Source organism: Heloderma suspectum, chromosome 4 (assembly GCF_057233095.1).
Source record: "Heloderma suspectum isolate Gila_16-S chromosome 4, 16-S_ref, whole genome shotgun sequence".
Classification (NCBI taxonomy): Eukaryota; Metazoa; Chordata; class Lepidosauria; order Squamata; family Helodermatidae; genus Heloderma; species Heloderma suspectum.
This window is the reverse complement of record NC_139461.1, coordinates 142,514,674-142,541,828: the sequence shown is the minus strand read 5'-3', so window position 1 is coordinate 142,541,828 and position 27,155 is coordinate 142,514,674. Positions and strand designations below refer to the sequence as shown.

General features: G+C 47.4%; 1 protein-coding gene across 1 annotated transcript; it reads left to right on the top strand.

Annotated features, from left to right (window-relative positions):
• The first annotated feature begins 12,396 nt into the window (after positions 1–12,396).
• Positions 12,397–26,718, top strand: PAX1 (paired box 1). The gene is made up of 5 exons (XM_084851529.1): positions 12,397–12,547; positions 12,863–13,504; positions 16,968–17,113; positions 18,096–18,321; positions 26,621–26,718. Exons 1-5 carry the CDS (start codon positions 12,397–12,399, stop codon positions 26,716–26,718), a joined length of 1,263 nt encoding a protein of 420 aa, XP_084707655.1.
• Positions 26,719–27,155: the final 437 nt, after the last annotated feature.

The window sequence follows — 27,155 nt, the reverse complement described above, 5'->3', positions numbered from 1 at the left end:
CTTGCTCTGCTTTTTGCAACCACCCTCCTACCACCCTTAGATTCCTCTGGAGGAGGTGGGCAGGATTCCTCTGACCTCTAAGCATTTACATAGGAGTAGGGAGGCAGCCAGCTAAGGTCCCACTCTTCGCTGGTGAATGCTTAGCCCGTCCTTCCTTCTGTGCCTCCCTTGGCCACTCTGGCAAGTGTAACCCAAACCGTCTAGGCAGCACGGGGAACAAGCCTTGAAGGTGCAAACAGGTAAATTAATCCCATCCAGTCAGGCAAGTTTATTAAAATAAAAATAAAGGTAGGAGAGGAGAGAAAAAAAGAGTTTTCACAATAAAAAGAAAGCAAATTCTGCACCAGCACTCCTGCTCTGCCTAAAATCTAGACTGTGTAAGTGAGGGGAGCAACCACACTTCAGCCAGGGTCCCTTAGAGCATCCTGCATTTGTCATCTTGGATGGAGTGAGAGGGGCAAGGAAGGGACCAGGTTGGGACAATTCAAAAAGGGCATTTTTTCCAGGTTTTCAGGACTGATTGTATGCATCGTGTACTGCAGGTGGTGTGGCACAGTAAAGGAGCACAAGTTTAAAGTGGTATGATGAATGTCTTCTTTCAACCCTGTCAGTTTATCTCTGTGTCTGTATGTGCAACCTCATTTGGCGATAAGGTCAAGTCTAAATTTGAGGCCCTCTACGACAACAGGTGGCTAGGAAAAAAAGTTCAAGGAAAACAAAAAAGAAAAGGGGACAGGAGAAAATGAACATGAGTAACAAAACGAATTATATTTAAACAAATGAGTGAGGAAATGAATGCAGTGTGTGTCTGATTAAATAACAAACTGAATGAGGAATTCAATAACAAAATAACGGGAGTACTGAAACAAAGAAACAGAATGCTGCACACGTCCCTAATTAGGAAGCATCTGATGTTATTTCTCTTGAAGAACTGGGATTCACAGGGAACCGCACACCTCGCAAAAATTGTGCCAGGCCACAGAAGTCCCATTGATTTCAACAGAATTGGCAAACCATCTTCTTAAATTGCTCCTGAAATCAATGAAACTACTTATAGGAATGGGGTGCCAAAGGGAATGGGCCCCCTACACTTACCACAGTGTAAGCAAGCAATCAGCATTCCAATGGCTGTTGCAAAGGGAGTAATGCTCACCAAACACCATTCAATTACCTACCTTTTAGTACATACCTGGACAATTATTTCATTCCTGAAGAATCTTGAGCTTTCCTTGGTGTTTATAGATGAGTTTGAAAACAGAGGAAACATCAGAAGGCAGCTTTGGGAGGGAGGGAGGACCGAGGGCCCTCCTCTGTAGGTGACTAGGTGTCAGGTCATTATTTGTCAGGATATCCTTAACCTTTGGCTAGCTCACTGGTTCTGGGCTGTACCTCTTCAGACCACTGGTGGGGCCCTGAAATTTCCTTCTCCAGTCCTCCTCAATCCCTGCACATAGAAACCTAGCATGTCACGGAGAAGGCTAGTTTTTTTGTGCAGGGATGATGATGATGATGATAGGAGGACCACTCAATAATTTGAGCACCTACACCTGCAGTCTGCAGTGGTATGGCCCGAACACAGGCCAGTCAGCACTAGGCCTTTATCTTTAAACTTTGCAGAGAATCTTCTCCCACCCACCTTCTTTTCTCCTGAAATTTGACATGGGTGCCCCTCCAAGCCAGTTCGCAGCCAGATCCGGTTCATGTTTACACGGAAGCAAGTCCCACTTTGAATGGACTGAGGATCGGAGCGGCGGGATCCTGTTCTGCCTTATTAAAATAGCTGCGAAGTGGACAAAGCGAAAGGTGTAGATTAGAAGAAGAGTTTCCGCCTGTGCTCAAGGGGATCATTCTTGGCGCAGACCCTTCTCTTGCTGTCAATTACACACGTCCTCCGGCCGCTCTCTTGTCAATTACATGCAGAAATTAAATCCCCCCGTCTCTGTCTTGGTACGCTCCATTAGGCTGACATTTTATGAATCCACACAGCAGTAGCGCTCACTGCCCTGTGACTCGTACGGAATCTAAATGATGGTGGTAGAACTGATGAATAGGGAGAAATTACGAAAACCGAAAGTCACATGGGACAGTTTTTGTATATGTGATGTGTGTGAACATGAGAAAGGGGCACACCTTTCCTCAGAATGAAACACAACAGGTATCCCACCATCCATCCATCCATCCAACCAATCTCCGTTTTTGTATATGTCATGTGTGGGGGGGGGGGGTGAGAAAGGGGCACACCTTTCTTCAGAATGAAACACAACAGGTATCCGTCCATCCAATCTCCCCGACCCGCCCCGCCCCCTAACCTCTTATCTCTTTTAAATGGTTTGCTCTGTGGGCTGAACGTGTAAAGAGGATTCTATTCCTAATGTGAAGAGTTCTTTTTATCAACAAGCGCCTGTCCCCAAATAAACAGATTTAATAGCCCGACCCTACCCATGTTTATTCGGAGGTCAGTTTCTCTCCATTCAATGGGATTTACTTCCTAGTACGTATGGAAGCCTCAGCAAACTGTAAGTGCTATTGAATCCGTGGGGATTTACTTTCGAATAAACATGGTTAAGATCAGGGTGCAGATCAGAAGTTACGATGAAAGAAGCCCTGATGCCCATCTTTCCGGCCATTTCAAGAAACGAGTCAGTCAGGCACCAAGCGGCTGTCCTCCTTTCTGAGGCGATCCAGTCGTGCGAATGAATTGCCACATGGCACATTGCAGTATCACTACCCGAACACCCCCAACGACGTTCACTCGTTCTTCTAGCTGTCGAGTAAGCCTAGGTGTCGTATTCATGGTGTGTCCTGAGACTCCTGACCCAATTCCACTGTTTTCACCTTTGCCTCCCTTCATCCCTTTCTACGTCGTAACAAGGATTGTAAGCTCCTTGGGGTGGAGACTTGTCTTACTGGTTTGGTTTTGTCACTCATAGAAATGATGGTGAAATAACAATGGTTAAATCACGACTGCTACGGGGCACAATCGCCTGCGTATTTCGACTCGGCGTTTTCTAATCAAGAACGGGGCGGGGGCGGGAGTTATTAGCAATCAGGCTGGTCATACAATTGGTTCGTCTTGCCCTGAGTCTTATCTCCGAAAGACAGTGACCAGGGCGGGCAGCAACAGACACCACCCCGGTGCTGTCTCAGATCGAACTGCGCAGCGGAAGCCAAGAACAGAAGAGCAGCTGCTGAATCAATCCAGGAACACATCTTGGTTCAGCAACGGCCAGCCAGATATTTTGCGGTATCTCCTGCGCCCGCTTTTTGCCTTCACATTTTTCGGTGGCGATGACTTCCACCGGTGGTCTCCCGATGCGTGAAAAAGGAAGGCTTCGCATGGCATTAGCAGATCATGCATTCCTCTTCAGACAACACAAACGCTGTATAAAAGAGTCTCACGTGCAAACCTTAAAGTAACAGGATTCTACCAAGGGGAAACATTAGGATTTTAATGGTATCTTGTAAACCTCGTGGAGAGCCCCAGTTGAAAGGCTCTCTATAAATAATATAAGTAAGCATATCTGTCTAATCTGACTATCTGTCTATCCCCTCTCTGGAGCTACTGGTGTATTAGGAATTGTGAAAAATAGGACATTCTCGATTCTTTCTTGAATTTTGTTCCTTTCCAGGTGCCAAGAGGTCTTGGGACGGGCCTGCAGGAAAACCCAGCTGATAATACCGAAGCCAGAGCCGGTCGGTGAATGCAAAATACTAGAGTACAGAGATTTTGGAGAAGGAGGAAGGGAATGGCATCACTCTCCTGCTCTTGGAGGGTGAACTGCCAAGGGCAGGCGATCGATCGCACACAGCTAAGCAGGCGTTGTTCTCGGGCACCTCGAGCCTCGGCTGTTCCTCGGCCGGGAGCTCGCGGCTACGAGCGGCGGGGACGCGGACAAGCTGCAGCGCTCCTCTGTCAGAGATGAGCACTTGTTTCTCCGTGCATGGAAATGCAGAAATCTCGCAAAGGACGGTCCTTCCCACCAAATTTTTCGCAAATGCAGATTCCTTTTACTCGGAGGCTGAGATCCTATGCACACTTAACTGGGAGTCAATGGCACTTACACCCGAGTAAACACACAAAGGATCCGACTGTCAGGGAAGTAAGTCCCGCCGCAATCAATGGAGCGGTAAAGTTCTGCAGTCTTGGATCGGAATGGTAGATTCACTTGGTCGCATGGTTACACAAACTACCAGTTCTGCTTTCTATTGCTGTAAGCATCCCGTGGGCTATATGTCTTTCTTATTTATTTCTTATTAACATGTATATAGCGCCTTAAGTTATTTGCCAAGAAGCCATCAAGCCGGTGGACAGCAATTGAAAAACAATAAAACATTAAAACAATAAAAATGAGAACTTTAAAAACAGTAAAGCATTCGAGCATTGAAAAGATGTGTCTTCACACCTTTTCTAAAAGCCAGGAGAGGCGGCGGCGGCGGCGGCGGCGGCGGGGGGAGGGGGGTCGTAGTGCTTGAGGGAGGCATTCCACAGTTTGGAAGCAACACAGGAGAAAGGCCTTTCACTGAACGGGCCTCTGTGGGTAATGGTGCCCGCAAAAGGAGCCTCTCCTGCAGATCTTAATACCCAGGCAGGTTCATAAGGAGACAGGTGGTCTCTTAGATAGCCAGGTTCTAAGGCCTAAAACCACCTTGAACTGAGCCCTGAAAGGAACTGGCAACCAGTGCAGGTCTTCAAAAGAGGTATAATATGGTCTCGGTATCGAGATGAGCTTTTATTTCCCTCTAGTGTTTTGTATAATGAATAGTTAAAGATGTTTCTAACACAGGCACTAATGGCTAGAAGATGTTTGCTGGGTGGCTTTTGATGACGGATGGCTATTAGGTACCACACATACTATCTGTTTGGGTGGCCTGCCTGAGAGAAAGAATTTGGAGTTGGAATGTAGCTGTGTTTTAAATTAGTTGTACTTGAAACACAATCATGTTAAAGTTCTGTGATGGACAGACCTTCTTAAACTCATGGAAATCGGTGGGATTCAAGGAGTGAGGGGCTTTTTAAAAATGTACTTTGCTTTGGGAGCTTGTTTGGAAAAGTGCTGCCACTTCATTCGTTTCCTTCAGCCCGGTGAAATCCTCTTCAGGAATTCAAGGTGGGCATCCTTCAACAGGCCCTGGCTTCTTTATTTGGCAACTAAGGTTGCAATCCTACTCATGTTTAGACAGGAAAAAAGTCCTACAACTCCCAGCATTCTCCAGCATGGCGCGCGGGGGGGGGGAACCTGGGAGTTGTAGGACTTTTTTCTGTCTAAACATGCATTGGATTGGCCCTAAGGCAACCTTAACCAGCGAGTGTAGAAGGCGCTCATAAGTGGCGCTAACAAAGTCTGCCGCTACCCAGTGGGAAAGAGAAAAGAAACGAACCGTTCTAAATCGATCTTGCATTTCTAGCAAGGCAAATTCTAGGTTGTCATTGCATACAAGGAATGGGGGCGGGGTGAGCGAGGCCTGTTTAAGCATCACTTTCTAGGAAGTCCCCTGGGTGCGCGGAAACAAACACAGATTCCCGACAGAGGGCGACAAAAAGCTAACATTCTGCATGCGAAGCCATTGGCGCGGTTATTCTCTCTCTTAGGGTTTAGAAGGTTAATTGTCTTTCTCCCCGGCATCATCTCTTTAGATATTTTATCCCCCCTCCCCCTCTCCCATGCGAACAGAAAGACTTCTCGGAGTCATTGGCTCCGAATTTCCCTTTAGCGTGTCGACTACGTACGTAGATCGTCGCCGTTCCTTTAAAAAGATAGCGATAAAAGCCAAATGATTTTCCAGGATGGGTAATTTCTTCCCCGTGTTATGCAATCTGTCTGCGATAGGCGGAAGAGATGACGAACGCGCTGCATTCTGTACCTCCAAGAAAGAAAGTTTATTTTAGATCTAAAAATAAATGATGAAGCCCCTTCAAAATCAAATGTTGTGAAGTCTGGAACGTAACGTGAACGTCTGGCCGCAATCTAGTCCTGAGGGCCTGGCATGCTGGGGGAAAAGAGGTTTGTACGGGCAGAAGAGTACCTCGTGCCAGAAGGTTGCACGAAACCTTTTCTGGATCGGGGCCAGTATGTTTTAGGTCAGCAGCAACCTATATCCTGATCACACGTGTGTGTGTGTGTGTGTGTGTGTGTGTGTGTTATAAGAACAAACGAGGTTCTCCAGCAAGGGGGCTTTTTATGGTGGTAAGGATATACAGGTATAATATAACGACAGCAAAACATTCTGGATCTAAACTTCTTCAGTCCCACGGTTAGCTCCCCCACCCAGCCAATGCAGCGAAAGTGCTTCGAGCTCGGTCGTGGTGGTGGTGGGATTCTGCGGCATTTGCTTTTGATCCTTGCTCTATTTCATCCGATTCCAGGAAGTTTACTAAATTCTTTAAGGGCACAACCTATGCAGGTTTAGACAGAAAGAAGTCATACAACTCCCAGCATTCCGCAGCCAGCTGGTGGCTGGGGAATGCTGGGAGCTGTATGATTTTTTTCTGTCTAAATTGCGCCCTAAGTAGTTGTCTCTGGTGAGCACGTTCATCCGAGGCTAGTTCCCTCGGAAATCCATCCCACGGAGTCGGGTGGGTCTCCCGAGGGACAGGAAAACGGTTTCCCTCTTCCGCGTTTCAGACCACGTGTGAGTGTTTCCCAGGAACACTTAAGATGAGGGACAAAGAAGTAACCACCAAAATGCCTTTAAGCGCCAGGAGCTTGTGCGTGTGTGTGTGTGTGTGTGTGTGTGAGTGGGGGGGGGGGTATGTGGTCATTTCGCATTGATCAAACGACCTCAGAGAGGGATTAGAACCTCGAGGTGCCCCCCCCACACACACACACACACAATAGGACACTCTTGGTGTGGCCTGCTCACAAGTAAATGTGCATGGGATTGTAGCCTTCATAGGATCCTTCTGACTTCCCCATGATTTTAGGCGATTAGAAAGATTGTCTGGCTCAGGTACAACTGGAGCACGTCCGTCGACAGCTTCATGCAGATGTAACTGGGATCAAATCATCTAACTGGGATCAAATCCGACTGGCTCCAGAGATGTCCCTCAAAACCAGATAGAGCTGGTCATGAGGGGTCGGGGCGGGGTGTGTTTTCAAACCCATGGTTTCCTGCGGCGCTTGAGCCTCTGGGGGAGTAAATCCGGATTCCCACCGGATTTGTTTTTCCAGCCATGGGCTGCCCTGGATCAGGTTGCAGCCGTCCGCTCCCCTCTGGGCACCGGCAGTGCGCCCGCATTCGGCTCACGGCCTGTGCTGTGCGGTTCTCCATTTTAACCACCTTACAGCGTTTCTGGAACTGAAGTATTTCCCGGTGGATCGTGCCCTTCATCTCTTTTCCACATTAATAACACACTGTTTTAAAAATCGATATTACACGTTGGTTTACATCTATGAACACACCTTTCCCAATAGATTTTAAAGATCGGGTGTTGGCCATTTTTAATTCTTGCCCAGTAATTTATTACTCCTTTTCCTACTAATTGACATATAAATATATGTTGCTTGCTAGCTAACGATGCTTCTTTGGACCAGCCAGTCAAGGTAAAAGGTCAGGGTCAGGGTCAGAGAAAGGCTATTACCTGCCCCCTCCCTGATCTTTTCCATCTGTGAACCTTCGCTGGAAGAAAAAGCGGCATCCATTATACCTTGTCTGACATGTGAGCATTTGATGGCTACTTGCGGCCCATGACAAAAGACGAAGGGCACAATCCGCCGGGGAGTTCACTCCTGTGCCAGCCCCACTCATTCCAATGGGGCTCGCACAAGAGTATTCCCTGGGAATTGGGCCTATAGAACGTCAGCGAAAATGGCACGTTATGCTAAACGTCGCTTCTTCGCATTGCCTAAAACCACTCCCTTAGCCGTGCAGTGCGATCCAGTGCATGTGAATGGGCTCTCTCTCCGAGGTCAGTATGCATGGGGACAGGATTGCAGCCTTAGGTTGTAATCCTGTGCACACTTACTTGGGAGTAAGACCCACTGAACACAGTGGGAATCACTTCCGTTTAAATATGCATTGAATCGGGAACACGGTAATATTGGATTATCTGCCACTTCCTGATCCTGTACTCAAAGGGACAAGGATCCACACTACGTCTAACAACCGGCATCAAAAGGGGGTGGGAAGTCTACGGATTATGCCTGGCTAAGGGTGCAATCCTATGCAGGTTTAGACAGAAAAAAGTTCTACAACTCCCAGCGTTCCCCAGCCAGCAAAGCTGGGAGTTGTAGGACTTTTTTCTGTCTAAACCCTGCATAGGATTGCACCCTAAGGGATGTCAGAAGAGATAACCATTCCACATTAGGGCTCCAATCTTATGCACGCTTACTAGGGAGCAAGTCCCATCGAAAGCAATGGCCCTTGTGAAAAATAAACATGCAGGGGGTTGATTTCCATGTCTTGTCAAGGAATGCAAAGAGCACCTTCTAGGCTACAATACTATGGACACTTCCCTGGGTACAAGTCCCACACTGAACATAATGGAACTTACTTCTGAATAAACCTGGATAGGATTGCGCTGCTCGCCTGGAATATGTCACGTTGAAACCCTGTTCCTGAGAAATGTCCTATATGATTGTTTTTTGACATTTTAATCTAGTGTGTACTGTATTTAAATTTACTTTGTGAGCTTCCCTCAGATCCCTTATAGGGCAGAAAGGGGGTTTATACTTTTCAAATAAATAAATAAATAAATAATAAACCCATTGAACATTTTGTGCAACTTTGAATAATTTTACAGGGGAGGGGAGAATAACAGAGAAAGTAGCCCATACCACAATTAAAAGTACACCAAAAGAATGCGTTCTAGGTAGACCTGGAAGAAATGAAACAATAAAAGCCCAATTTCATGTCACAACGTAGAAGAATCTAAAGCGTTATTTCCACAGAGGAGATCCCGCTGAGAAGGTAGTTATCACATGCTGCCACCTTTCAATACACAGATTATATGGACAGTTCAATGGCTCCAAATTCACTTTCAGTTCCTGTTGATTTCAACGGTAAAGGAGAGCATTTGCTTAAATTCCTCCCGTTAAAATCAAAGGGACTTAAATAATGCGATACATACATACATACATACATACATACTTAGTCGGTGGTAAATCTCACCACGTTCTATGGATCTTACACCCAAGTAAATGTACATAGGCTTGCGGCCTAAATTGCTTAACTTTGCCTGAATCATTCCCAGTGAGAGATGTTTTCATTCAGAATAGAGACCTTCGAACCAGCAGACAATGGCTTGGAGGGTTAATTCCCCTTTACACCCGATTTTTTCTTCCAGATAATTTGTATTTGTTTACAAAGTAAACCCCTGGGCCCCGGGCCTGCCAAAGTTAACTAAACATGTTGAAGTCCCATTGATTTCAAGGCGAGAGGCTCAAACTCTCCCACTGAAATCAATGGGACTTCCAACGGGACTGGATCGTGCCATTAGTGGCCAATAGGAGACAAAGTTAGGCAGACCCAAGCTAGATAAACATTTACACAACGTCAAACGAAGCAAATGACCGCCATCGAGAGAAGCTGTCATGCGATGCGATGCTCTGGCAGGTTTGTGCAAAGTGTTGAACTCTTGAGCATGACGAGTTATCCTGAAAGGGGCGAATTTAAACAGCAATTAGTACTTCACCACTGCCAACTACCAAATACAGACAAATCCTAATTCGAAGTTACGGAGTACTATCTTAAATGGGTCCGAAACAAGGAATAAGAGGAATGAACTAAACTTAAAACATACAAGATAACCAGATTAGTAGAACCGGATTCTCCGGGTAAGCAGGAAACAAAAGCAGGAAATCACCTACCAAAGTAATGTTAAAGGTACACTTATGGAATAAGACAAAAGGACTCGTGTTTAGTTATTTTAAAGACTATAATTTAAAAATTTGGGGACAAAAATAATATTTTGTTGTTGCTGCTGTTGTTTAAATCCCACTTCCATCCCAGTTATAAACCCACTTACTTGGAAATAGTCTGCATTGACATTATTTGGATTTATTACCAAATTAATCTCCGTAGATGGTACCTTCCTCTCCAGTCCCTTACATTTTTAAATCGCAGATTATTTGGTGGATTGGCTGCAATATATGTACATTTCTTTTAGCTCTAAGAGGAAAAACTATATTTAGAGAACTAAAATAGTAGTAGTAATAATAAATCTCAGCCCACAAGTTTTGAACAAATATAAGGGTAGCATTCCTAAAAAGAAGGAAGATGATTTTTAAAAACCCTGTTTCCGAGTATCAGGACAAGCTTTTCAACTGCTCCTGCTATGTGAGGAAGAAAATCTCGTCTTCCCAGCACCCGTTTCTAAGGCTGAGATCATCAAAACCACATTCATTCAGAAGCAGGTCTCGTTGGTACCTATAGGATATATTTTCATATATGTTACTTATATTACTGAGTGAGGGGAGGGAGTAAAGGAAGCTGTGTTGATCATTAACTGGAAGTAAATCTGATACAATTTCAAGGAAACTTGGAAGTGTAGTTAGGATCATATTAATTAAAAGGTATATTTTAAGGCTCCTACTCTGCTCCACTAACCTGTGGGGCGGTGTGTGTGTGTGTCTACCCAGGGATGGTATTGATTATTCAACTCTTTTCCTCGGTCTTCTGCTGGGTAAGGACTCGTTTGAAAGTGCGCCTCCGTTGTCAAATTGTCCTCCTTCCTCTAACAACCCATCCTAAACACATCGCCAGAAATATGTTCATTAGAAACGAGCTGCGCTTCCTTCCAAATAAGGCTGTAGTCCATAAACGGGGAAATCATTCCCAGTGAAATCAGTGCGGAATTGCTTATAGGCCAAGATGGCAAGCATTGTGTGGAAAAGCTTTAATTCTGCCTCCTCGAGCAGTCTCTGCCTGCTTCCTCGCAAGGAAGCGGATCCAGTGGGACCTGCACGTCGAGTCTATGTATGTTTACTCGGAAGTATTCGTTTTTCCTCCCCAGAGGGTAGGTCTATTGGAGCAAAAGAGTCCCGTGGCACCTTAAAAACGGATACATTTATTCTGTCGTAACCTTTCGTGGACCATATATACCCGTTTCGTCAAATGCGCGATAGAGTTCAAAGCAGCGGACGCCTAAGGAAGCTTGCATAGAACTGCAGCCTTACTGGGAGTAAACCGCCGTTGAACTCGGTGGGGCTTCCGTCCGCGCAAGTGAGCCTGGGAGCGGGCTGGGTCTTGGAGGAGAACCGGCTCCTCAACCTGGCCGCTGCTGGGCAGACACGCCAGCGGCAGGTGACCCAGTTCACCCACTCTGCGGACCGCCGGAGGCCAAGATGCCCAAACGAGCTTTCTCCCCCAAAGATCGGGTGCTCTTGTAGGAACAGGGTCCCCGAGGACAGCGATGACCTGCTTGGGAAAAGAGATGGTCTCTTTTGGGACTAAGGGGGGGAAGCCGCCCACTCATTCCCTCGCCCCCCGGCGCAGTCTTTTTCATTCGAGGTGCGGAAAGGTGCGAGGGGAGGCGGGGGAAGAACGAGAGGCGGGGGCGAGGCGGAGGCTTGGGCTGAACGAGGGGCGTTTAAAGCCTCGGGGCTGTCCGGCCCGACTTAGCAGGAGGGCGGGGAGGGGGGCGCGCTCCAGCCGGGGCGGAACCGAGCCAAGCCCTGCCCGCCGCGCCGCGCCGCGCCTCCCCCCGGGCCGGCCGGGCCAGGCACACCCGGCGGGAGCCAATGAGCGGGCACAGCCCTGCCGGCACCTCCAGCGCGAGCCTCCAGGTTGACGTGGGAGACGCGTCAAGTGGAGCTGGAAGCGCGGCGGCGGCGGGAGCCTCCCCCGCCCCGGACGCGGAGCACTCCTCGGCGGGCGGGCGGGCCTCCGCTCCGAGCCCGCCAGCAGCCGCGGGCGTGCCGAGGGCCCGGCGCAGCTTGCGCGGACGCTCGCCGGGAGAGGGCGGCTCGCGCCCCCGTGCGCCCGCTTCCCCGGGGCGGGCGGCGGGCGCCCTCCTAGGGGGCCATGGGTAAGGAGGGGGCGAGCGGCGGGAGAGCGGCGGCAGGGGGGGCAGCGCCGCGCCAAACCTCGCCGCTTTGGAGCGGGGTGCAGGGCCCGGAGGGCGGCGGCTCGGCGGGGAAGCGCCTCCCAGCGCCGCTGGGGCGGACGCGCTAGGCCGCTGCGGGCTCGGGAGGCGGCCCCGCGAGGGGAGAATCGGGCAGGGCCTTTCCCTCGGAGCTGCTTTCTGCCCCGGGGGCTTCGGTTCTATGCGGACGAAAAGGGAGGTCGTGCAGCCGGGCGCTTGTTGTTCCCTCTGCCTGCCATGGCACGCTGGCCGTGACGCCTCAAGAACGTAAGGGGAGAAGTCGTCAAGCCCAACATTCTGTTTCCAGCGGTGGTCAGCCAGGCGCCTCTGGAAAAACTGGCTTCTCCCTCCGCATCTACTACCTCTGTCATGCCATGGTACACTGCCACTGGGCGTGGAGGTTCTGTTTAACTATTCTGGCTCACAGTCGTCGATCAACTTATCCTCCACGAATCTCTCGGATTTCCCCGGTCCCCTTTGAAAAGGCAGTGTTCACTTGCATCTTGCGGCTGAGGATCCCATTAGGTACACCTGAACGGGTGTCAGCCACCCTTCGGATCTCACCTTGAGACCGGTAAGGTGTAAAATAACTGCATTTCCCCAGCCTCTTTTAATCCGTTCAGCGGGTGGGGGGAATTCCAGTTCGTGATAGCCCGCGATTTAGCAGCGGTCGCTCTGGATCAGTTGACCCAGAATAAAACTAGTAGCAAAGGGGGGGGGCTCCCTCGCCCGCCGCCGCTGGTCCGTCTCCGTCCCGCCTGCTTCTCTTGCCGAGATCGCAAGGACTGATCCAACCCCCCGGCCCTGTTTCCCCTTCCCCTCCTCCCTGGCGTCTTGCAGAGCAAACGTACGGCGAAGTGAACCAGCTGGGCGGCGTCTTCGTCAACGGCAGACCCCTGCCCAACGCCATCCGCCTGCGGATCGTGGAGCTGGCGCAGCTCGGCATCCGGCCCTGCGACATCAGCCGGCAGCTGAGGGTGTCTCACGGCTGCGTGAGCAAGATCTTAGCCCGGTACAACGAGACCGGCTCCATCCTGCCCGGCGCCATCGGCGGGAGCAAGCCCAGGGTCACCACCCCCAACGTGGTGAAGCACATCCGCGACTACAAGCAGGGCGACCCGGGCATCTTCGCCTGGGAAATCCGGGACCGGCTGCTGGCCGACGGCGTCTGCGACAAGTACAACGTGCCCTCGGTGAGCTCCATCAGCAGGATCCTGAGGAACAAGATCGGCAATCTTTCGCAGCCCGGCGGCGGACCCCACGGCGGCGGCGGCGGCAAGCCTCCTGCCCCGCAGCCCGCCCTGCCCTACAACCACATCTACCAGTACCCCTACCCCGGCGCGGTGTCAGCCGCCGGCACCAAGGTGGGCAGCCACCCCGGAGCGCCGGTCTCCGCGGCCCACGTCAGCCTCCCGCGCTCTTGGCCCTCGGCTCACTCGGTCAGCAACATTCTGGGCATCCGCACCTTCATGGAGCAGAGCGGTGAGTGGACTCAGCCCGGCCATCCGGGCCCCGATAAGAAGGAAGGGTGCAATTGGGGCGATCTCCGTGCGGCAGTGAAAAACCGGGGCAAATCGTGGTGGTGGTGGTGATGTTATTTGCCTGGCGCGTCATAACGACAAGACAGGTTCTTGCCCTGCGGAGCTTACAACCTCAAACACAGCTCAGCGGAGGCAAACTGGCTTGGGAAAGAGCGTGCGTATGTAGAATTCGTTTCAGTGAGGGATAAGGACTAAGCAGTTGTGTAGAGGCTTCATGAAAATAGGGTATTTCGTGGGGAGGGGGGAGAAAAAGAAAGAAAGGCAACCTCCAAACAAACAAACAACGAACAAACAAAGATCGTTTCTCGAATCGTGGTTTTTACCATTATTTATTTCATTTCCTTGTTTCACCTTTTGTATGTAAAGTCTCTCTCTCTCTCTCTCTCTCTCTGTGTGTGTGTGTGTGTGTGTGTGTGTGTGTAATTAAACGAGAAACAAAGATATATAATTCCAGAAGCAATATGCAAAGAGACATGTATGCTTAATATTAAAATGGGATGCTACTACTGTGGTTGTTTTTATTCCTGAAATTCTGTTTCAGGTACAAAATGCCTGCCCATTCAAGTTGTCCTATGGATCCTTCCTTGACCCCAAGACAGTTTAGACCTGGGATGGGCACCTGGAGGTCCTGGGAACCAGGTGTGCTCTACGGAGCATTTTTTTTCTGGCTCCCAGAAACCTCACCAAACCTGGATTAGGGTGGAACAAGAACATAAAATATACAAGTAGTAAAAGGAAGTCTCTCTCTCTCTCCCCCCCCCCCCATTACTTAATGTCGATTCTTTGGGGTTTGTATGGAGTGTCTTGAGCAGGTCCAAAGGACTTGTGCTCTGTAAAGCCCCTTCTGCCAGGTTGCATGGACTTTATGATGGAGCTTGTCACCACTGGCTAGGTAGGGTCGGATGCCTAGTCAGGGCCCATTTCACGAGTGCGTATGGATTCCAGAAGAAGTCAGTACTGTTCATGCTTACATTTTTGTACCTCGTAATAATTGTAGCAGGACAGGAAGGCCTGGCGTGCTATGGTCCATGGGGTCACGAAGAGTCGGACACGACTGAACGACTGAACAACAATAATTGTAGCAGTCTTGTCAGTACAGGTCACTTTTGTTTGTTTTTTATTTCTGTTTTTAGCATAAGGATGCGTGTCTTTGGCATGCACACCTAATATTCAAACCCATTTCGTCATCAATAGTGCCTCAGTGTGAAGAACACCTGGGCATTCTTTAAGAATAATCGGGGGCTCTGAAATGCCCCCTCACCCCCGACCTTTCCAAATGACACTCCGGTGTGTGGCAAAATAGACTTCTCCCCCACCCCCGAAGATAATCCCTGCCCCACCCCAATACAGAAGCTGACCACGAGTGATTTGTCCAAGCCTATTCCAAATGAATTTCATAGCTGTGCCGGGATGCGAATGAGAGGTTCCCACCACGCTCAACCCTCCCGCATGTTAATATCCGCTGCATCTCCTTGCTTGAAGCCCAGAGGCATCCTGGGAGCTGCTGCTAAGAACCCGGAGGGCCAGATTTCAGCAGACAGAACTCCGGCTGTTGTTGCAGAGAAGGCCCGGACATCTTGAACTTCTTATGAAAAAATGTGGAAAATATTTTCGTAGCGATGATAGATTGCCAACCGCAAACTCTGGGCCCTTATACCGCCCCCTCCTTTTTTGGTAAGGAAAAAAAAAAGAAAGAAAAAGTGGTCCCAGCAAGTTCATATCGCGATTCCTCTTTGCAAGATTAAATATCTGACAGGGGGTTTCTCCCCACCTCCTCAAATATTCACTTGATTGAAATTACTCAGTTCTTGATTCCGTGTCTTTCTCTTCTCGGGAATGGTCTACAATTATACTATTAGAACTGCTGGAGATCCAAACGATCCACAGGCCCATTGTTAGAAGGAGGCGACTGCAAATTACAGGGAACCTTGTATTTTTAGACTCTGGTTATCTGCTACGTTTTGTTACTAGGAAACCGACTTCCGTCTTTTAGTTCCTCTTCCATGTTTCTATTAATTTTGAAGAGGTTCGAGAGGACACAGCGTTGCACCTTGTGGCTTCAAATTCAAAACCCAACTAATCACAGATTTTATAGTTCTCCTTCCTAACTGAATGGTATCCTTAAAATCCTTAAAATGCACATACCATTTTTAAAATAAAAAGGCCGGGGAATACCTTCTTTAAGACTACAAATTGTTAGGAGTACCTCTATGGATCATGTCCCGTTCGCTGGTTGTAGCCACTATTACTCTATTTTATGGGCCTTTGCACCAGGTGATGGCATGCCAAAGGCACACACCTCCCTGTACTTTTACCTAAAAGGGGCCCAGGAGGTTCTTTCTTCTCCTATGGCGATAACAGTACTAATGAACTATAAACAAGGAATCCGAAATACTTTTAAAATACCCCCACACACACACACCCACACACATACACACACAATATTAACCTTGAATCCAAGATCGAGGCAGTTAGACATTACTGAATATTGCTCTTACTCATTGCCCCCCCCATTTGAAATGGCGCCCCCTTGAGAAGGGCCTCCTAAATCATTCGAGAGCCAAAAATACTGGCCCGTGTAAATGAAACAGGCATGGAGGTGGAAGAATATGTTTCAAATGAAACATTGCCAAAAGCTGTTTGCAATTTAAGACCCCTGCCTATATATATATATATATATATATATATAAAATTTTCATATCGGCCTCGTTTTTAACCTCTAGTTTTATGTAAAGCGCATAAAACATCCAATCCGATGTACATTTTGGCAGTAAAACATCCGTGACTCCACCAGTGTCTTCGGAAAGCTCAAGTCCCCACTCCCCATCTCGCCAATATTTCTTGTTGAAGCGCTTCCCACCCAAACAGAGTCTGGAGCGGGGAGGCTGGGAATGAGCGTTTCATAAATAAATCTGGATTGCGTTTATTGTTAGCCCCTTTTACGAGGCTGTTGCGCTGCAGCAGGGGTGAATAATAAATCCTTTACAGGCATAGGGACAACTGAGAAATGAAGCAAACGGCCCGGGGGATCTCTGTGGCAGCGTCCTCCGGCTCCCCAGTGAAGCCAATGTTTCTTCTTCTCCTCTTTTCTCCCTCTTATGCTTCTCTGGATGGACTGTCCGCCAACCGGACGTCCTTTTTCTGCCTCCCCTGAAACCCACATCAATCTGCCTGTGACCTAAGGGCCACCCAGTGCCCTTTGAAGCCCAGAGGCAGATTCTTTGCTGGTCCCCGGAGAGGCCATTCGGAGCTTTAAGGGGAACTCTGGAACGACTGGCGAGTCACAGTGGAGGCGGGGGTAAAGTTTCTGGGGAGACTTTCCTGAGCCAGCCTGGTTGAGGAATGGCTCCTCTCTCCTGGTTGCCGCTAACGTTTCCGGTTTCCCCCGATCTTTCTCATCCCAGGAGCTCTGGCTGGGACAGACGGCTCTGCCTACCCTCCCAAACTAGAAGACTGGCCGAGTGTGAACAGAACCACCTTCCCCGCTGCCGGGCAAGGTGTCAACGCGCTTGATAAATCGGCAGCGGAAGCAGACATTAAATACCCCCAGGTAACACCGGCCGGCCAGTCGGGAAGGATGTGTCAGAGGGAGGCAGCAGGGCTGCGTGTGGGCCGGGGTGGAAGGCAGGCTTGGAGAAGCCCAGCAGTGGCTACGACGAAGATCGTCCCTCCTGATATCGTGTTTTCCCGGCTTAATGGGGAGAGAGCAGAGAGGCAATAGGCAGGCCTGCTCATGGCTCGTCGATCGAGGAAAAATACCTGTATTCGAAACTGCTGTAGATAGGCGTTGAAATGAGGTCCTCAAAAGGCACAACCAATTCTGTTTAAAAACCATCTGATCCTGTACCCGAAGGACACACGCATAGACCGAGAGACCAGGGGAATGGACGAGAAATTGAATGGCACTGGGGCTGGGCAGCGACAGCGGATAAGAGTTAATTGCTCTTCGAATGTGTTAATTTCACAAAGCCTTTCTTCGCTTCAGATGGTAATTTTTAAAAGTTGTTTTATTTTATTTTTTGCTTTAGGTGCGCAGATATTTTCATATTTTTAGCTCAGGATCTGGTCATCCTAATGTGACTGGAGTTGGAAAACTTAATTTTGAAAACAACAACACTGTAAATGTTTTTTTAAGTTGCCTTTGTATATGTCTAGTGTTAATTTCACAACACACACACTTCTTTGCAAAACTCGTAGTAGCAGTTGCTTGTATCAGTTTCTACGCTTAATGCAGTGGGATCCCCAGATCTTCCTACGTGTCCGCATTAGTTACGTGAGAACAGCAAGTGCCTCTCTTTCTGTGTACGAGTTCTTTGCCCGCTCCTTAGTTTCACATTACGCTGTAGGCCTTTACTCGAAAGGGAAGTCCATTCAAAGTCCATTTGCAGCACAATCCTGAGCATACCTACTCAGAATCTGGACCGGGGGTAGATGGTCTCTCTCTCTCTCTCTCTCTCTCTCTCTCTCCCGCTCCCGAATGGCTTCCTCGCCTTCCCACGATCTAATATTCTCTCTCTCTCTCTGGTTCGCAGCCTCCCCCTGGGCTCTCGGCTGTGAGTACCTTCCTGTCCCCTTGCTCCTACCCGTCCTCAAACCAGCCCGGGGTCTACGGCGGGCCAGGCGGAGGCTACCTAAGTCCGGCTCATCACCACTGGCAGACGCAAGGCAACCCCTTGGCGCATCACCACGGGCCCGGAGTGGCTGTTCCTGGCGGAGAGCTGGCTCCCACCGTGGCCTTCAAGCACCCCTCCCGAGAAGGTAAGGAAGGCGAAGGGCTGCTTGGCCAGTGCGCGTGGAAGGTGCAGAGTGGGCAGGTGGCATCCAGACCCTGCTGGAACTGGAACTCCTATCCCGAGAAATCCCATCGAAAACAGTGGGACTTACTTCCGAGTAAGATCGGGCTGGATGGTTCTCGGTTCTACTCAGAATAACTCGGGCTGGCAGAGACGAGGGTAGACGCGGATCCATTCCCTGTCTGGCCTCCGCACCTGGTCGCCTCCGCTCCTATCGAATTTTCCAAATGATACACGCACCCCCTCCATATAGCTATATAGCTCGGATAATGCTGTCTTGCCACTGGTCGGATCTGTGCAATCTAGCCCTCGAAAAATGTCGGGGGAAGGTCAGGGGGCTGGCGACAAACTAAGCTCTTTTCTTTGGGCTGGGTGGGGGCACGAATTAATGTGTGCTACTGAGAGCTCCCACTTTCAGTTTATCTGAAATCAACGAGGATACGCTTCGAAGAAAACCTACTGTACCTTCTGAAGAGTTACGGGGGGGGGGGGGTCGTTAAGTCCAAGTCACATTTCCGTGCATCACTAGGAAATGTGATTCGACCCACGGCTGGGTCACGTGGAGGGACGAAAAAAGTAGGCCTCCGGGATTTCCTGTCCGTCACTGCTGTCCTCGCCAGAGAGACCCACTCTTCAGTCTGCTGTCACTGTTCAGGCATCCATAGGAGTTAAATCATCGGGGGTGCTTTCCTGGTGGGAACAGGAACCCCATCCTGCCAAAATATTTTCTTTCCCCTTGCATTTCCCCCCTGTACAAAACTACTCCCCCGCCTTTTCTACCGCTCTACCTTTTATTTTCTTTATAATCCATTGTACGCTGTCACTGACTGTGTGTGGCCCTTTTTGGTGCATTAGATCGAAGCGGGCGTCATTTAACCTGGAGTAATAATTGACAATGATTGACGATACTGTGAGATGCTGCGTCAGGCGCGTGTGGAAATGGCCTCAAATGCATGGTCGTTTTAAGAAGTTAAAATAAAAAGGAAGGTGGTGATAACTGTCTGAGAGAGGAAGTATTGCTGAGGAAGAGTTGGGCTGGGATCCCACTCTTTTCCCTTTTGGATGGTACTAATTTAGAACATGATCCAATCAAGTTCAGTACTTGCAGTTCTTAACTCTGCCGTTGCAACGATTGAGGCAAAACTGCTTAACTTAGAGACAGTGTCAGCCTTACCAGTAGGCAGAGTGGGGCGGATGCCCCACGCAGGGGATTGGGGGGTGAGGTCATGATAGGACAGCAAATTGTTAGTTATTTAACAATTTCTGTTACTTATTATTATTGTATTGTTATTCCCAGGGAGAGGCATTTGTGGAATTTTCTTCCTCAGGTGTCAAACTAACATGGCCAGCTTTGGGTACTATGCACTTTGGGGATGTTCACCTCAGGCAGCAAAAAGCCTTGGGCTGGCCTTACTCAAAGAACAGTGTTCTGACCATTTCCATGTTTTATGAATATGTCGGGAAACAAACAAACAAAAATACAATGAAAAGTACCCAATGAGACACCCTCATGTTTTTAAAGTCTCTCTTATATCATAATTCAAATATTTTTTCACAGCCAGCCAGCTAAACAGAAGGAAGAAAGAAAGCATTTGCAAAGCCTTTTAACTGGAAAAATATGTCTTCCTTTTAGTCTCCTCTCACTTTAGGTGTCAGTTTATTGCAAACCAAAAGGAACAGTTCTGGGGAAAGCTTCTGGCTTCTAGTAATTCTTTAAAGTGACTTTCACTGAGTGAAAATAACATTTGTTGGCATATTTTTCTTTCATCCAGTGGAACAGAAAATAAATGGGTCAGGAATACACCATGGTCCTGCCCAAATACATACACACCTAGAAATGACACAGATTAATTTGATTTGAGAAAATAATTTTATTTCCATAACTCATCATTTTTATGGAACTAATTCATCATAATCTTAATAGGCAACAAGTCCATTCTCTGGAGCAAGAAAGACAGGCATTACATCAAGCTATAAAAGGCATAATTTTAGTCCGACTAGTCATTTCCCCCCCTCTCCCTCTCTTAAATAAACAATGGGTGCTGTTTTCTTTAAATGTATGAATTAATTATAAATAATACATTAACTGCATGACTTGATTTTAAAGTCTACCCCTACTATAATCTATTTTACATTTGATAGATTATTTTCCTTTTTTGTTGTTGCTTATGGACACTTTCTCTCTCCCCCCCCCCCCACATTTGTCTGGTATATTCTTATGTAAACAATACGTCTCTCAGTATACGGACTAGGAAATCGCGCTGCGGGACTTATTTTTGAGTAGAGATTATTAGTTTTAGACTGTAAACAATTATGTCAGAATTTGTAGAATGAAATTTCTGGAAAAGCTGACTCACAATCAGTGGTTCCAGTTCATATCCATTGTTCACTGGACAAAACTGATGTTGATTTGGATGGAGCTCGATTGCGCCCTGATTCTACATATATTTATTGGAATGAAGATTACGATTTATATATGGCGACCAGTGTTACATATACTTGTACATTTTAATTTCCCATGGAATAATGTGTTATTTGTTTTAATCTGTTAAATATATGTCCTAATGAGTCCACTGGAAATTACTTCCTAGTTAGTGTTTCATCGCTGTCTTTGAGATGTACATCCACTTCAAATTCACTATATTTTATGGCACCTTAATGGTCAGGTTCGCATGGTCTTTTCAAATCCAGAGGTTTCACAAACTAGCGGGGAGTATCCATTTTTAAAGAAGTGTAGTCAGTCTCCCTTTTCTCTTTTTTTCTGTAAAGCAAGAATTTAAGCTTGAGAAGAACCTATTACAAAACAAAAATAAAGTATTTCACAGTGAAAACGGGCGCGTCTTCCTTTGGTCCCTTGCTATTCGGTGTCAGGCTGCGAACCTAAGCATAATTTGTAAGTGCCACTGAAATTATTGAGTTTATGATGGTGGTGTTATTGTTGAACATGATAACGAGGAGCAGACGCGCCTTTTCCGTCCCATGACAATCCTTTTAACAGAAGTGGTCTTTAATCCGATGCCTAACGCTGTTTGGAGAGGATGGGGGTGGGGAGGGATACTTTAAGGATGCGACCACCTATAACGTCTCAGATCCGTGTATAACTCGGGATTACTTTTTTTTTTTTTTTAATGTCTCGGTATCACAGCACATAGCCCTTGGGACATTTTTGCTCCTAGATCTAGACAGATTTTTTTCCTTGCAAAGTTTCTTGCTCGGTAGTCTCTGTGAGCGTATTGGGCACTACGAATATTTCAGTACTTCTAACAAGCCTCTAGCTTCTTTACTGCCGATAAATGTATGCTAAACCTACGCCTCACTAGTTTCCTTTTTAAAATCACCCGGTGGGAGGCACTCAGTAAGTGAGGACAAGATCTGTTTATCTACCTGAGCTTCTAGACAGACAACAGAACCCTTACAAGGCAAGAAAATTGCTAGTTTGGCAAGGGACAGACCCGTTTATGCCCCCAATTACATATGGGATGAGGGCGGGCTGATTAGAGCAAAAAGACCGCGTCCCTCCTCAGCTTCTGCATAACTTCCCACAACCTTCTCTCCCCGCCTGACTTCCCCCCACTTTAGTTCCCATACCAGAAATAAGAAAAACACTTGGGGGAAGAGGCTATGGGCCTGTAAGGGTTCCAGTCTTCACCAGGTAACCCCTTTGTTCTAAAACTAGTAGGAATCCACCCCCCTTTATAAGTATTTTGGGAAGAGCCACGTTTAAACTCATGGGGGAATTCTCCTGCATAAGTCCCACTGAAAAGAATGGGAGTAAGGCAAGGACATGAGAGAAGGCGTCTAAGCCTTTTACACCACAAATTATTTTTCCACATGGCAAATGTGTGAGTTCTGGTGCGGGGGACCCCGGGGATGGGGGGAAATGGTTGCACAGTACTGATTATTATTATTTTAAAAACCATTCAATGCTTACAACAATGTAGCAGAATGATAAGTAAGTACTTATACCTTATTTTTAGTTCAGTTTATCAGTTCAGATTAAGTATAGCACCTATGGGCATGTTCAGAGCCATATTGATTGGTTAATTTGGCCCCATCTTTAAAAATTTGCTTCTAAGTATAAGTTGTACCTTATATTTCATTCGTTCATTATTTGAAGCATTTTTAACCTGTTCTTCCACCGAAAAAGGCTCCCCCAGCGGCTTACAAAGATTAGTAATAAGACAGTCCCTGCCCTCAGGATTACAATCTAAGACACCACACAAAAAAGGGCCTGGGAGGGAGGAGGAAAAAAGCAAACTCAGGCACTAGTTTTTAGTTGGAGCATGTTCTTTCTGGCACGGAACTGTGAAGCAAGATCCCTGTGGCTGCTCCTTCTTTGGCCAATTTGTGAGGGTCCAGGTTGCCCTGATGTTCTTACTGAGAGGCAGAGTGGCCCTTGTTCCCCTGGCCCATAGATGAGGCCAGCGTGTATTGCCCTTCAACTGTCCTGTTCCAAGGCAAGTGCCAGCTAGACTGCCAGTGTTCTTTCTCACAGGGAGGGGTAGAACAAGTTCCCTGCATCTGCTCCTTCTTTGGCTGATGTTTGGGGCCAGGTTGAGATCCCAGCAGTTGTATGTGCTGAAATAAATGGCACTTCAAATTAAATATTAACTCATTATTTACTTCTAATTTAGGAATAGTACTGAAACCGGTGGGAAACTGCAATAATAATAATAACATAGAAGCAAGTTGATTCCCATAAAATGAATGTGCCTTACTTCCAAGAAAATGCATTTAGTATATGATTGTACTAGGGTACAGAAGGCATTATGCACAGGTGTTAAGGGTATTTGTTCAGAGGTTAACTCTGTCAACAATAAGCCAGCTCTGAGTGCTGAATTGCAACTCTCCTACAAGTATCTGCTTCTCTTTCTACTCCCTTCCCAAGTTAGGAGATGCATCTGTGTACTGCAAAGTAATGGATCCAGGTTAGGTGCATAGAATTAGATGGAATCTCAAAGGTTTCCTGTTCCAATTCATTGTATGTCTGTCTCCTGTTGCCGCTACCACCAATCTATGTGGCATTAAAAAGCAATTAAATTCCTATAAACAGACATTTTACAGCATAACATAAGCTTCATTAGACAGGTCCCTGCCCCAAGGAATAAGAGCACTGTAATAAAATACACATTTTCACAGTGTGTGTGGCTGGTGGGGGAGACAACCAAGGGGAGAGGACTGGGATAGCAAGGGTAACAGGGAACTAATGTGCAGTAACACCTTTCTTTTTGTTGGGGATTATGATGACAAAGGTTAAGCCAAAGGGAATATAGGAAATGTGTGTTTAGAGGAGTGTTTTGAAGGAAGAGATCCCACAACTCTCGAAGTGAAGTTACAGGCATTGTTAAGATGTTATGTTGTAAACTATGGGCATAAACCATGGGGAAGTTCTGAACAAGCAGTGGAAACAGTGCTTTTGTATGGAAAATTTGTGTCTCAAACCACAGGTCTCCGATTTTCCCATGTTTATGATATGTTTTGCTGCTTTTGGATTGGTAATGTGCACTACTCTTTACTTTAATCCTGTTCACACATGCATGTTAATAAGTTGCAACCAAGGCATGACTTCCATGTTTTATTAATGATCTATCACAGAACAAACACATCTTAAGAGATATCATATAATCTCAGCCACAGAACTTCTAATTAGGGGCAAATCACATCAGTTATCAAGTGTTGAGTGTAATTAAGTAATGAGAGGTCAAGTGGCACATGTGTGAACTGGCCCTTTTTGATACTATCTGTAATCCGCTCTAGCATTTTTTTTAAGTAAGTCCACACAGTTTTAAGTTCAGTGGTTCCTTTGTTACTGAAGGACTGAATCTGTTCTGTTTCCACACCATGAAGAGAAAGCACTTTTAGAGAGATTCTGCGTTATGAGGAAGCATTATTATAAGGTAGTCGGGCTGGCCGTGAGGAAAAATCTAAAATCCATATTAGGGCAATACCTTTATTAGGCCAACCAAAATGTCACAAAGTACTGTGCAAGCTTTTGAGTTCTCCAGAACTCCTCATCAGGCTAGGTGGTAAACAAAGCAAGGGAAATGGGCTGATGTTGAAGCCATGAAATCTGAATGTAGCCATGGTCTTAAGATGGAATGTGGGAGGAAGCAGGAGGTCCTCCTTGTGGTCAGCTCCCAGGTCCAGCTTCAGTGTCTAGGGATTATTCTCCTTTTATATTTCTGGTTTAAGCCCCCACCCAGGAAAACCTGGGATCCCAATCTGGTTAGCATTCCTTTCTCCCCTCACACACAGCCAAGATATGGGCAAACAACAGTATTGCTTCAAATTAACAGACAGTGGTGCATCAAAAAGAGATTGGCAACACAGATGAAAACCACAAAGATATACTGAAGTGCCAAGCTTCCTGCCTAGATGTCTAGATGTGCCAACGGAAGTATATGTCTTTTGGCTTTACTTGCAGTTAATTCAAAGATGCCGTCATTGAGCAAAGTCCTTTGCATGCTCCACCAAGATGCAAACATTGGAGGGCGCTGCAGTATATCTTGTTCCAGGAAGGGGCAGCACCAAACTGGGTGCTTTGCAATATATTCTATTCCAGCAGGGAACAGCAACTACCTCCTTCCACATTCCATCTTAAGCCTAAATATTATTTGCACACTATTTGGTGACATTTTAATTGGCCCAATAAAGGTATTGTCCTAATATGGATTTTGGCATTATTATTAGGATTTTTTTTTTTTATGCCACTAAGGTGGGAAGGAGAAAGGGACAGCTTTTCTATAAATAAGATCAACTGTCCCCATGATAGACCACCTCCTTGCCTCTGCCTGATCAGTTTAGACAACATACATCCTTGCTGAATATATGGAAAGCGTAGTTACACAAAATCTCATAACATACACACATATCTTTAAACACTCTGTCTGGGAACTCTGATTGGGCCATGCTCATCAGGCAGCATATATGCAAGCATGCACTTGCCACCTTGTATACACTTGCCAGAGAGTGGGTGCCAATCCCAGCTTCCTGTTGAGTGTTTTTGTATAATACATACATACGCAAATGTGTTGCTGCAATCAAACTGTGTATTTTATGTGTACATGTAAACTCTCCCTAAGTATCAATTCAAAACATACAGGGGTCCAGACAATGTCTTCCATTTGTAACCCTCCTGTGTTTTTCCACTCCTGTCTTTTTTATTTGCAGTCAACTCTATGACCAGCAGAAAGAATAGCTGCACAATGACTTGATTAGTAGCACTAGAAGCTGACCATCTGGAAGCACCCCAGATGGTGCTGTTTTCCACTTGTACGCCTCCTGTGTTTTCCCACATCTTCTTTCTTGCCTCATAAAATCTATTAAAGAGAGAAAGTTGACTGGTACCATTAGGAGCCTGCCATGTGTCTGCAGTTTAGACAATATATACATGTGTATATGCACCTTTAGATTACTTCACACCTTATGGGTGGCTCCAAAGGAAGCTTTTATCACGCTATCCCCTGCCTCATCCACAAAATTTTAGGGTGGCCCAGATGACATTGTCTTCCAGTCCTAACCCTCCTGTGTTTTCCCACCACTTCTTCCATCTTTTTTTTTTCTTACTGCAAAAAATCCCTTAAGGAGAAAGACAGAGTAGTATCACAATGTCTTTTGGTAGCTCTAGGAGTTACTGTCTAGAAACACCCGCTGTCCCATTTCAGCCGAAGGAAGGGACAATTTAGCCCTCGCTTTTAATGGGGCTGAAAGCCTTCTCACTGAGGTGGTAAATCCCTGTCTGAGCTACACCACTTCAGACTGGGGCTGGGGGATTATGAGTGGTTGTGGTTCTCCATATAAAAAGTCCCAGGGAGAGAAAACTAGTATAGCAGGAGAAAGGCTTGGCTGGAATCCCCCTTCCCGAGAGATCTCGTTTTGTATGTGTTGGGAACACATACCACGCAGGAGCATTCTGGCTAAAATCCAACGTAAGTCCTGCTTATTTATAGTTGACCCAATGGAATAAATGGGACTTCAGCTAGTCATGACTAACTGAAGTCCCATTCACTTTAGTGGGTCTACTCTAAGTAGGACTTCACCCTGTGATGTGAACCCTCTCTTGCAATCTGAAGTTGCAGACACCGCTTCACCAACTAGACCTCTGCCATGATTAACTTCAGTTGGAGTCGGGACCTTGCTTTTTCCCGTGACAAACACCGCACACGTTTGCTGCCTCAGGAGCTGTTGCGTCTCTTTGGCAGAGCAGCGCGGTGTATCAGCCCAACTCGCCTCATATATTTCTCATTATCTCCACCCTCTTGCAGCCGGGGAGAGAAAACAAGCCACCAGCTCCGGCGGCAAAGCTCCAGCAGACGCCCTCGCCAGCATCCACGGACTTTCTGTTCCAGCCTCCTCGTCCTAGAAGGAGAAAGGCGGGAAACGGCGACTGAGCCTCGGAGGCGGGAAGCAGTCGGAGGAGCGTCCCCCGCCCCGTGGCGGTCAAGGGCTGAGGAGAGGAGAAGCTGCAGCCTGCCCTGTGCAAACAAGTCCGCGCAGCCCGGAGCGGGCCTACACGACCTGTTCTGCGTTCCCGCCCAGACCAACGCGGAGGAATCGAAACGGAGAACTTGTGTTTGACTGAAGCCGGAGAGCCCGTGAAGGGGATGGGGCTACAAAGGTGCGGAGGGACACACGGCAAAAGCAGGCAACCTGTGTCCTCCTGCCGGTCGAGGCGCGGGCGAGGGACGGTGCCTTTGGAGTTACGTTGCTGAGGGCGACCCACGGAAACGCAGCGGGCCGAGACATTTTGAGACCCGAGCGAGGTGGGACTTAGAAAGGGGAAAAAATTGCGCGGCGCCA

Bases quoted from the DNA above. Each gene is read 5' to 3' on its own strand.
- PAX1 (XM_084851529.1), top strand. From the start codon at position 12,397: ATGGTACACTGCCACTGGGCGTGGAGGTTCTGTTTAACTATTCTGGCT. The intron at 13,505-16,967 runs GTGAGTGGACTC...TTCTCATCCCAG, and splicing joins CACCTTCATGGAGCAGAGCG to GAGCTCTGGCTGGGACAGAC. The intron at 17,114-18,095 runs GTAACACCGGCC...TCTGGTTCGCAG, and splicing joins CAGACATTAAATACCCCCAG to CCTCCCCCTGGGCTCTCGGC.